The sequence below is a fragment of the Eptatretus burgeri genome, unplaced genomic scaffold (genome assembly GCF_056783735.1).
Source record: "Eptatretus burgeri isolate ZD-2024b unplaced genomic scaffold, Ebu_testis_v1 Ebu_testis_scaffold_223, whole genome shotgun sequence".
NCBI classification, from domain to species: Eukaryota; Metazoa; Chordata; class Myxini; order Myxiniformes; family Myxinidae; genus Eptatretus; species Eptatretus burgeri.
The window spans coordinates 48,789-61,063 of record NW_028222173.1 but is presented as its reverse complement, the minus strand read 5'-3'; the positions used below and the strand labels follow the sequence as shown (position 1 = coordinate 61,063).

General features: G+C 38.8%; 1 protein-coding gene across 2 annotated transcripts in view; it reads left to right on the top strand.

Moving 5' to 3' along the window:
* Positions 1-31: 31 nt before the first annotated feature.
* LOC147007380 (uncharacterized) overlaps positions 32-12,275 on the top strand; it is a 40,980-nt gene continuing 28,736 nt past the window's right edge. The window contains exons 1-2 of one of the 2 annotated variants that reach the window (XM_085867224.1): positions 32-393; positions 3,459-4,039. In XM_085867224.1, coding sequence (XP_085723350.1) covers positions 3,976-4,039 — 64 coding nt within the window. In that variant the 5' untranslated portion in view covers positions 32-393; positions 3,459-3,975. Of the gene's footprint in view, positions 394-2,695; positions 4,040-12,275 lie in introns of those variants that run through there. The other variant, XM_085867225.1, reaches the window with a different exon arrangement.

The window sequence follows — 12,275 nt, the reverse complement described above, 5'->3', positions numbered from 1 at the left end:
CCAGTCATGTTCGGTGATGTACCTCAGATTGCACAGCTTTTACGCGGCATCACGTGACAGCGCTGGACAGTCTAGATAAATGTTTTTCACAGACAGTCCACATAAATGTTTCTCACAGACAGTCCATATAAATGTTTCTCACACAGTCCACAAAAATGTTTCTCACAGACAGTCGATATAAATGTTTCTCACAGACACGATATTCCCCGTGATAGGAAAGACGCGACGTCACGTGAAAACGCTGGACCAATCATGTTCGGTCATGTTCCTCGGACTGCAGAGCTCATACGCGGTGTCACGTGACAACGCTGGACCAATCATGTTTGGTCATGTTCCTCGGACTGCAGAGCTCATACGCGGCCTCACGTGACAGCGCTGGACCAGTCATGTTCGGTGATGTACCTCAGACTGTCCAGCTTTTACGCGGCGTCACGTGACAGCGCTGGACAGTCTATACTCCATATAAATGTTTTTCACAGGCAGTCCATATAAATGTTTCTCACAGACAGTCCATGTAATTGTTTCTCACAGACAGTCCATATCAATATTTCTCACAGACAGTCCATATCAATATTTCTCACAGACAGTCCATATAAATATTTCTCACAGACAGTCCATATAAATATTTCTCACAGACAGTCCATATAAATATTTCTCACAGACAGTCCATATAAATATTTCTCACAGACAGTCCATATAAATGTTTCTCACAGACAGTCCATATAAATGTTTCTCACAGACAGTCCATATAAATGTTTCTCACAGACAGTCCATATAAATGTTTCTCACAGACAGTCCATATAAATGTTTCTCACAGACAGTCCATATAAATGTTTCTCACAGACAGTCCATATAAATGTTTCTCACAGACAGTCCATATAAATGTTTCTCACAGACAGTCCATATAAATGTTTCTCACAGACAGTCCATATAAATGTTTCTCACAGACAGTCCATATAAATGTTTCTCACAGACAGTCCATATAAATGTTTCTCACAGACAGTCCATATAAATGTTTCTCACAGACAGTCCATATAAATGTTTCTCACAGACAGTGCATATAAATGTTTCTCACAGACAGTCCATATAAATGTTTCTCACAGACAGTCCATATAAATGTTTCTCACAGACAGTCCATATAAATGTTTCTCACAGACAGTCCATATAAATGTTTCTCACAGACAGTCCATATAAATGTTTCTCACAGACAGTCCATATAAATGTTTCTCACAGACAGTCCATATAAATGTTTCTCACAGACAGTCCATATAAATGTTTCTCACAGACAGTCCATATAAATGTTTCTCACAGACAGTCCATGTAAATGTTTCTCACAGACAGTCCATATAAATGTTTCTCACAGACAGTCCATATAAATGTTTCTCACAGACAGTCCATATAAATGTTTCTCACAGACAGTCCATATAAATGTTTCTCACAGACAGTCCATATAAATGTTTCTCACAGACAGTCCATATAAATGTTTCTCACAGACAGTCCATATAAATGTTTCTCACAGACAGTCCATATAAATGTTTCTCACAGACAGTCCATATAAATGTTTCTCACAGACAGTCCATATAAATGTTTCTCACAGACAGTCCATATAAATGTTTCTCACAGACAGTCCATATAAATGTTTCTCACAGACAGTCCATATAAATGTTTCTCACAGACAGTCCATATAAATGTTTCTCACAGACAGTCCACATAAATGTTTCTCACAGACAATCCACATAAATGTTTCTCACAGACAGTCCACATAAATGTTTCTCACAGACAGTCCATATAAATGTTTCTCACAGACAGTCCATATAAATGTTTCTCACAGACAGTCCATATAAATGTTTCTCACAGACAGTCCATATAAATGTTTCTCACAGACAGTCCATATAAATGTTTCTCACAGACAGTCCATATAAATGTTTCTCACAGACAGTCCATATAAATGTTTCTCACAGACAGTCCATGTAATTTTTTCTCACAGACAGTCCAGATAAATAATTCTCACACACTCAAAAAATGTTTCTCACAGACAGTCCAGATAAATGTTTCTCACAGACAGTCCAGATAAATGTTTCTCACAGACAGTCCATATAAATGTTTCTCACAGACAGTCCATATAAATGTTTCTCACAGACAGTCCATATAAATGTTTCTCACAGACAGTCCATATAAATGTTTCTCACAGACAGTCCATATAAATGTTTCTCACAGACAGTCCATATAAATGTTTCTCACAGACAGTCCACATAAATGTTTCTCACAGACAATCCACATAAATGTTTCTCACAGACAGTCCACATAAATGTTTCTCACAGACAGTATAGATAAATGTTTCTCACAGACAGTCCATATAAATGTTTCTCACAGACAGTCCATATAAATGTTTCTCACAGACAGTCCATATAAATGTTTCTCACAGACAGTCCATATAAATGTTTCTCACAGACAGTCCATATAAATGTTTCTCACAGACAGTCCATGTAATTTTTTCTCACAGACAGTCCAGATAAATAATTCTCACACACTCAAAAAATGTTTCTCACAGACAGTCCAGATAAATGTTTCTCACAGACAGTCCAGATAAATGTTTCTCACAGACAGTCCATATAAATGTTTCTCACAGACAGAACATGTAAATGTTTCTCACAGACATCCCATGCAAATGTTTCTTTCAGACAGTCCACATAAATATTTCTCACAGACAGTCCATATAAATCTTTCTCACAGACAGTCCATATAAATGTTTCTCACAGACAGTCCATATAAATGTTTCTCACAGACAGTCTATATAAATGTTTCTCACAGACAGTCCATATAAATGTTTCAGACAGACAGTCCATATAAATGTTTCTCACAGACAGTCCATGTAATTGTTTCTCACAGACAGTGCATATAAATGTTTCTCACAGACAGTCCATATAAATATTTCTCATAGACAGTCCATGAAAATGTTTCTCACAGAGAGTCCATGTCATTGTTTCTCACAGACAGTCCAGATAAATATTTCTCACAGACACTCATATCAATGTTTCTCACAGACAGTCCAGATAAATATTTCTCAGAGACACTCAAAAAATGTTTCTCACAGACAGTCCATATAAATGTTTCTTTCAGACAGTCCATATAAATGTTTCTCACAGACAGAACATGTAAATGTTTCTCACAGACAGTCCATGTAATTGTTTCTCACAGACAGTGCAGATAAATGTTTCTCACAGACAGTCCATATAAATGTTTCTCACAGACAGTCCATATAAATGTTTCTCACAGACAGTCCAGATAAATGTTTCTCACAGACAGTCCATATAAATGTTTCAGACAGACAGTCCACATCAATGTGTCTCACAGACAGTCCATATAAATGTTTCTCACAGACAGTGCATATCAATGTTTCTCACAGACAGTCCAGATAAATGTTTCTCACAGACAGTCTGTATAAATGTTTCTTCCAGACACACGATATTCCCCGTGATAGGTCATACGCGGCGTCACGTGACAACGCTGGACCAATCAAGTTCGGTCATGTTTCTCGGACTGCAGAGCTCATACGCGGTGTCACGTGACAACGCTGGACCAATCATGTTCGGTCATGTTCCTCGGACTGCAGAGCTCATACGCGGCGTCACGTGACAGCGCTGGACCAGTCATGTTCGGTGATGTACCTCAGATTGCACAGCTTTTACGCGGCATCACGTGACAGCGCTGGACAGTCTAGATAAATGTTTTTCACAGACAGTCCACATAAATGTTTCTCACAGACAGTCCATATAAATGTTTCTCACACAGTCCACAAAAATGTTTCTCACAGACAGTCGATATTAATGTTTCTCACAGACACGATATTCCCCGTGATAGGAAAGACGCGACGTCACGTGAAAACGCTGGACCAATCATGTTCGGTCATGTTCCTCGGACTGCAGAGCTCATACGCGGTGTCACGTGACAACGCTGGACCAATCATGTTTGGTCATGTTCCTCGGACTGCAGAGCTCATACGCGGCCTCACGTGACAGCGCTGGACCAGTCATGTTCGGTGATGTACCTCAGACTGTCCAGCTTTTACGCGGCGTCACGTGACAGCGCTGGACAGTCTATACTCCATATAAATGTTTTTCACAGGCAGTCCATATAAATGTTTCTCACAGACAGTCCATGTAATTGTTTCTCACAGACAGTCCATATCAATATTTCTCACAGACAGTCCATATCAATATTTCTCACAGACAGTCCATATCAATATTTCTCACAGACAGTCCATATCAATATTTCTCACAGACAGTCCATATCAATATTTCTCACAGACAGTCCATATAAATATTTCTCACAGACAGTCCATATAAATATTTCTCACAGACAGTCCATATAAATATTTCTCACAGACAGTCCATATAAATGTTTCTCACAGACAGTCCATATAAATGTTTCTCACAGACAGTCCATAGAAATGTTTCTCACAGACAGTCCATATAAATGTTTCTCACAGACAGTCCACATGAATGTTTCTCACACAGTCCACATAAATGTTTCTCACAGACAGTCCACATGAATGTTTCTCACAGACAGTGCATATAAATGTTTCTCACAGACAGTCCACATAGTGAGAGTGAAACAGTTCAGGACGACGAGGGAGGAAATATCAGAGACAAACAAGGAGGTGGAACAGGTAAAAGAGGAGTTGTGAAAGTTATTGCTGGGGACGCAAGAGGGAAGAGAACAGGAGAAGGGAGAATTAAATAAGGTGATGGAGGGGAAAATAGAGGATATGGAGAGGAGGCTGGCGAAATGTGTGGAGACCCAGAGAGAGAAGCAGGGTGTCCTCCTTCGGGAACGGGGGGGAGGATACGCTCCCTCGAGGCGGATCGTGCCCAGGTGGGGCCGGTGTCACGAGGCGGAGTAGGAGGGTTGCACGACGTGGGGGTGTGCATGACGAGTTTGGCTAGAGGCCGCGGGGTCTTTTGGCCTAATGCAGGCACCCAGTATGACTGTTCCGGTGGGTGTGCAGAGTGCGAGTCCGATGGCTTGGGAGAGTAAGCGGGACGGTGCGGAGTACGCACAGACATGGACGGGCGTGGTGGATTACCCGGGCAAATGGCTCGGGCCCTGCGGGGGTGGGGCACCATTGGGATCTGGGGGATCCACCCCTCCAGGAGTCCCTCGGGAACTGGAGGGGGGGAACCTCAAAAGGACCTTACGGTGGCAAGACGGACTTGAGGGCGTATATGGCCCAGTTCCACTGCGTTGCCAGAGGCAATGGCTGGAACGAGATGCAGGGCGTGGCGCAGCTCACGACGGCCCTGCGTGGAGCGGCATTGGAGGTCTTGACCACGGTACCTGGAGAAGGGGTGACCCTGGAGGACCTCCATTCTGCCCTAAAAAACGATTTGGCATGGACCAGCAGAGCGAGCTTGTTAAAGCTCAGCTCAGTGGGCGCAAACGACGCTCCCAGGAATCACTGGGAAAATTGGCACACGACATTCGCCACTCGGTGGGGATCGCGCATGCCAGCATGCCTCTGGAGTACCGGGAGGAGATTGCCCTGGACCATTTTCTCCGAGCGATTGGGGACACCGATGGCGGGGCAATGCTTACCGTATGGCGCCCGGAGAACCTCCAGAAGGCGGCTGATACTGCCGCCTGCTGAGAGGCAGCCAGAATGTCATTTGGAGGGGCCGGGCGGCATGCGGTAGCATTCCGGCAGGTGGGCCCCGTAAATGACAGTGCGCCGGGAACCAGAGTGGGTACCATGGGCGACCGGGCAATCATTGAGAGGATGGTCCAGAACGTGGTTGAAAACCGGTTGGCAAGATCTGGACCGAGGCAGTCGGGCCCCGGAGGGATGAGCGATGGGCCATCAGGGGGTACCCCAATTCGGAACGGAGGGGGGGGGGTATAATTCGGCGTACCGGAGGCAAACACCTTACCAGAGGAGGTGTTACAATTGTGGCGTGAGGGACCACCTGAGTAGGGTGAATATACTGATTCTGGCTCACTTTTCCCTATGTAAATGAATGGAGGATTTTCAGCGATTCCCTTTTTTTTTCCCTAAAAATAAACCCCCTTTTTATCCCAAGGTATATTTATTTGTCTCCCCTTTTAACCTTTGGGCTCTCTATTCAAATAACCCATACAATAAGATAAAGACTTGTTAAAGGTGATTCTAAAGAAATATCTGAAACGTCTAAGCCCCGGGACACTCTTTATCAAATAACCGATGCATATTGTTTAGCTCACTCATTGAACCTATAAACATTTGTTCATTCTCAAATTCCTTCAATAGTTTAATTTTCTTTGCACAATAATCCCCATCTAAAATATTGACAAACAAAACATTTGAATCTTTATATTTTTGAAGATACCCCTTTTGTGCCATTACGAAATGATAAACTTCTCTTAATGCTCTTGTTTGATCACCTCCTGAGCCACAGGTTATTTTTGTTAAGCCACGCCCAATTTCCTCTAAGCCCCGCCCACCCCGCAAATTTTTTTATAAGCCCCGCCCACTTTTCTTTAAGCCCCACCCACTTTTGATAAACCCCGCCCACTTTTCATGAGGTTTTTTATAAGCCACGCCCACTTTTCCTCACCCCCCGCCTACTTTTGCTAAACCCCGCCTACTCTTACATCATTTCCAGTTCATCTCTGACTCACAAAGAAATCACGAGAAAATTCCAGCATGTTATGGTTTTGAAGGCCTGCGTGAGCTTGCCCAGGGAATTTCCACAGGAAACCACACCCAACAGTCTTTCCCTATAAAAGCCTCATGCCCAGGCTCCGTTTTAAACATTTTTTTTTGCTGGCAATGGTGTGCTGTGTGCTTGCCTGGAACTCTCAGACTTGTCTGGAACTCAACCTTCAAGTTGATGAACTGGATTCAAACCTCTTATCTGTTGAGGTAAGATATTTTTATTTTCCTATTTTTAGTTCCTTTTAAACATCCACTCGTTTAATAATTAAATAACTTAATTAATACATTATTATTTTCTCTCACAGGAAATTGTATCTGAAATACAAAATGAAAATACTGCTTTTGCTACAACTTTGGGGGAAATTGTTTGCTTGGTTGAAGACCTTATGAGCGACCAAGACCTACAGAACGAGCAAGACCTTGAGTGGGATGACTTTGGGGTTCCTTGGAACTCTCAGACTTGTATGGAAATAAAGCTTCAAGTTGATGAACTGGATTCAAACCTTTTATCTGTTGAGTTAAGATTTTTATTTTCCTATTTTTAGTTCCTTTTAAACATCGACTCGTTTAATAATTAAATAACTTAATTAATACATTATTATTTTCTCTCACAGGAAATTGTATCTGAAATACAAAATGAAAATACTGCTTTTGCTACAACTTGGGGGGAAATTGTTGGCTTGGTTGAAGACCTTATGAGCGACCAAGACCTACAGAACGAGTTCGTCCTTGATAACCTAACCAAAGAGTTATACCTTGGAGACCAGCAAAATCCTGAAAAAGAGTTTTACAGCAATCGTACTCATTGTGAGTTATCAAGACAATACCCACTGAACAAGTTATACGTTGATGAGCCAGAATACAAGTTTTACCTTGGAGACTCACAAATTTTGAAAAAATCAGTAAATGAGTTCTGCCTTGATGGTTTAAATAACTACCTTGGAGACTCAGGAAAAGGGTTCTGCCAAGATGGTTCTAAATATGGGACCAACCTTGGAGACTCACAAATTTTGAAAAAAATCAGTAAATGAGTTCTGCCTTGATGGTTTAAATAACTACCTTGGAGACTCAGGAAAAGGGTTCTGCCAAGATGGTTCTAAATATGGGACCTACCTTGGAGACTCACAAATTTTGAAAAAATCAGTAAATGAGTTCTGCCTTGATGGTTTAAATAACTACCTTGGAGACTCAGGAAAAGGGTTCTGCCAAGAAGGTTCTAAATATGGGACCTACCTTGGAGACTCACAAATTTTGAAAAAATCAGGAAATGAGTTATCCTTAAGAGACTTTGTAAGTTGGTTTTACTTTGAACACTTGAAATGTGGGTTCTGGATTGATAACTCACAATGTGATACATATCTTGGAAACTCAACGGGAATGTGGTTATACCTTGAAGACTTGGAAAGTTGGGTTTATGTTGGGCACTTGAAACTTTTTTTGGAGACTTTTATTTATTTATTTATTTATTTATTTATTATTATTATTCTTTTATTTATTTATATTTTGGAGACTTTTGGAGTTGCTATCACTCTTTGGGATCTAAACCTATCGATGTAGTTATTTGTCGGATGGTGCTTGATGGGAGCAAGATCAAGAAAGTTCTGGGAAGAAAGTGTAGGCTTACTCCCCCTTTCTACGTCATCAAACCTGAAAGCCTTAAAAGACAGAATTGGAAGAAGAGAAAAAAATATGTATAGGTGGAAATCTCATTTTGAAAAAGACATTGTGTTGGGCGAGGATTGAGTTGAGGTTGAGATTTTGAATGTGAGGGTTGGGACACACACACACACACGCACACACACATCAACAAACAAAAGTTAAGCCTTGACTATTCAGTTGAGGATTCTGTGTTTGGGGTTCACAGATCTAAGAACGTCCCCCTTGACACACATTATATACTGTAATACACCTCGGACTTGGCCCTCGAGTGTCCACAACGGTGTATAGTAGTAGGGAGTGAAGCGCCAACCCATTGCTCCTAATGCACACACACACACACACATCAACAAACAAAAGTTAAGCCTTGACTATTCAGTTGAGGATTCTGTGTTTGGGGTTCACAGATCTAAGAACGTCCCCCTTGACACACATTATATACTGTAATACACCTGTATAATGTAATACTGTTGTTTTTTCGGAAATTCATAAACGTCTTGTTATAAAACTCTCTACCCTCATCAGTCCACAATTTTTTAGGTTTTCTCTTACTTTTATTAAATATCTGTTGAAAAGCTAACAAAAGAGTATTACCTGTTTTGTTTTTTAAAGGGACAACCCACGCATATCTACTCCTCAAATCAATAACGGTTAAAGCATATTTGTACCCCTTATCATTATTGAGTTCAATCAAATCAGCAGACCAGATATAATCCACTTCCTTGGAATGAACTTTCCTTCTCTGAAACTTTGTGAATATTGGTTTATGTAATTCATCAGCTCATTGCTCTTCAATCTTAATGACATCATTAGAGCTTACAAGTTTTTTTGAATTTCCAAGTCCAAGTTTCAATTTAGCACTGATCATCTTCTTCACGATGAACCTGTCAACTTTTTCTCTCAAGGTTGGATTTTGTATCAGAGACAAATTATACAACATTTCTCTATCGGCTTCATGCTTTTCTTCCAACATTGTGGTATTCCCATAATCAATATCGTGTCTCATGCACACTTCATCAACTCTATTGATAGGCTTACTCCAGGATTTAGGATTGTCTGCCTCATCTAATCTTTTATCCAAGTTTGTGCCTGGACCACAGAAAGAATACCCTGGAAGATGTAATTCCCCTGGTATTCCAGTAGTTGTAAATTTACTTCCTGATAACATTTGTATATCTCCTCCTCGTTTGTGTTTGGAGATAAATTGATTTTTTTTTGAACCACACACCAAACATATACCTTTTTGTATAACCCTGTTATTTTTACTTTTAATATATGAAATATTATTAGTATTAGTTTTCTTTTTACATTTGAGACAATAACTCATTTATTTCTGAGAAAAATTCCTGCAGAGTGCAAAAACCTTTTTAGTTTCCAACATGCACATTTGAATCTTAATTTTTAAAACATAAAGAATCCTTAAAAATGCCTTCACTCTCTCCTCCATTTATTTAAGAAAAAAAAGAAAAAAGAAAAACTTGAATTAAAATCCATCTCATCAATTTCAATCGTCTTGTCGAAAGTATTGCAAATAGACTTATCAATTCTTTGTTTTCCTCCTCGGTGGGTTGAGTTATTTTCTGTAATACCTCTATTCTTTTTTGAATCTCACTGGTTTCCATATTTTGATATTTATTCATTCTCTCTCTCTTTCCTCCCTCTCCTCCTTCTCTCTCTTCTCCTTTTCCTCCTTCTCTTTCTTCTCCCTCTCCTCCTTTTCCTCCTCTTCCCTCTCTTCTTCAACTCCTTCCTCATCCCTTACTATTCTTGAATCGCTTACACCCCATAGAATATTATACATATATTCATCAGGATTTCTTGTTATTCCTGTATCCAAAATAATTTTTTTTACAACAGGAAACCAATAAAATTTCTTTTGAATTTCTAAAAGAGCCTTACCTTTTCTTAACTTTATAATTTTTTCATTATTTAACATTCTAATTAAATCTAAAGTTGTCGGTTTATCAACATTAGCATAATGCCAATCTTTTATTGAAAATACCTCATTCTTATGTTGTAGAACATATTTATTAAAATACCGAATACCCTTTTCTTGAAGGTATGCTTGAACACAGAAATGATAATTTTCTTGAAGCCTTCTTGCTGTCATTTATGTATTAGAAATATATGTTAGAATAATATTATGGCACGAAACACCTCCCCATCTTCCCATAGTTAAATCATTTTGTATTTCATTACTTATTATATATAATCCTGTTTTTTCTGTTTTCATGATATAAACAAGGGCAAAACCATTATTATATTTACCCTGATTAAATTCTTTTATTTGTTGTTTACTAATCGTAGCCCCACAAAACTCATTCTCGATACCAAGTGGATAATATTCTTCCTTACGAGACTGATTTAATTGTTCCAGGTCGTCGAGGTTAATTTTAAATGACCAATTATACCCTAAATCATTCATATCATACCCCCATTGTTCTATTCTCATACAAACGATACGCCCTTCTTTATAAAAATTTATTTTAATTCGAACTGTGAATTCTGTATGACCTGGAGATAATATCAACACTTCTGTATCTTTGGAATACACGGCCGTTTTATTTAAGTATATATATATTGTGATAAATCGCTTAATCTCACCAAGTCATTCGCGTCAGTCGGGCTTGGATAATTTTTTAATTTACAAGCATTTTTCATGTTAATATTTTTGGTTATATTATATTTATGTCATTCAGCCTGTGCCTTTGTGTAATAATTTGATAAATCAATATCCAGTTCTTGAGATACACCAAAGATAGAACCATCTTTACCAACATAAGTCATTTATATTAGATTAAAAATAATATCATAAAATTTTTTATTTTTGTTGAGTTGAAATAACACATATAGACATAATTGACCACAACACTTGGAATTTAATTCTTGGACTTGAAATGTTTGATAAACACCATTCTGTAAGAATTTTATGACTTCAACAGGTGGTGGAAGACCAAAACTATCAAAATAATATTTGTCTTGACTATTAAAAATACAAACCCAATGAGAACCGTTCCCATTATTATCTTCTAAGTTCATAATAATATTCTTTCTATGTTTCGGCACATTTGTTAATTCATCTCTCATACAAATAACCACATTTTGAATTTTTAATTTCTTACAATATTTAACAAGTTGTAAATTTGATGTTGTATTCTTTCCAAATTCTTTCAACCACTCATCAATGCTCATTTATTTATTAGAAAGATATAATCCATTACCTCTTTTCGTTAATTTTACACCTGCTTGTGCTATAGAAGAAAGCATATCTCCAACTAACAATCTCGCTTTATCAGGCAGACCTTCAAGTTTTTCAGCAAAATCTACAATTACACCACTTCCACTAATTTGTTTCTCCAACTCTCTGTTATGTCTTTCCAATTCTTTTTGAGCCTGGAGTTGAGCCTTCCTTTCGTTGGCAGTTTTCACCGCTGTTGAAATACCACCCGTCAATGCTCCAACCGCACTTAAACCAGCAAATAAAGGAATTAGAAATGGGAGAAATCCTCCACTCGTCTCTCTTATTGAATATTTTTTCAACATTGGTTTTGTCATTTTAATTTTAAGTGAGCCAGTGTCATTCAAGATTTTAACCTGTTCTCTTGTGAGCAAAACATCAATTCTTACTGCTCCTTTTCTCTGAATTGTATTAACGTTAATCGTACAAGGCTTTTGATTTTGAACACAAGATGATAGTTTATGAAGATTGATTTGATTAACATATACCCCAGTTGGTACTTTGCCACTCATTTATTTAACAAAAAATTATGTGAGACTAATCATCACACCATTATCTGTATTAATCTGCAATTCTGTTTCTTCCAAAAGCAAACAATATGTATCAACTTCTTCACTCTCTCCTCTTTCAATGTATAGGGAAGTATCCACTCGATTAGACTTTATAGTTTCCTTTTGAGCGCTCAGGTCA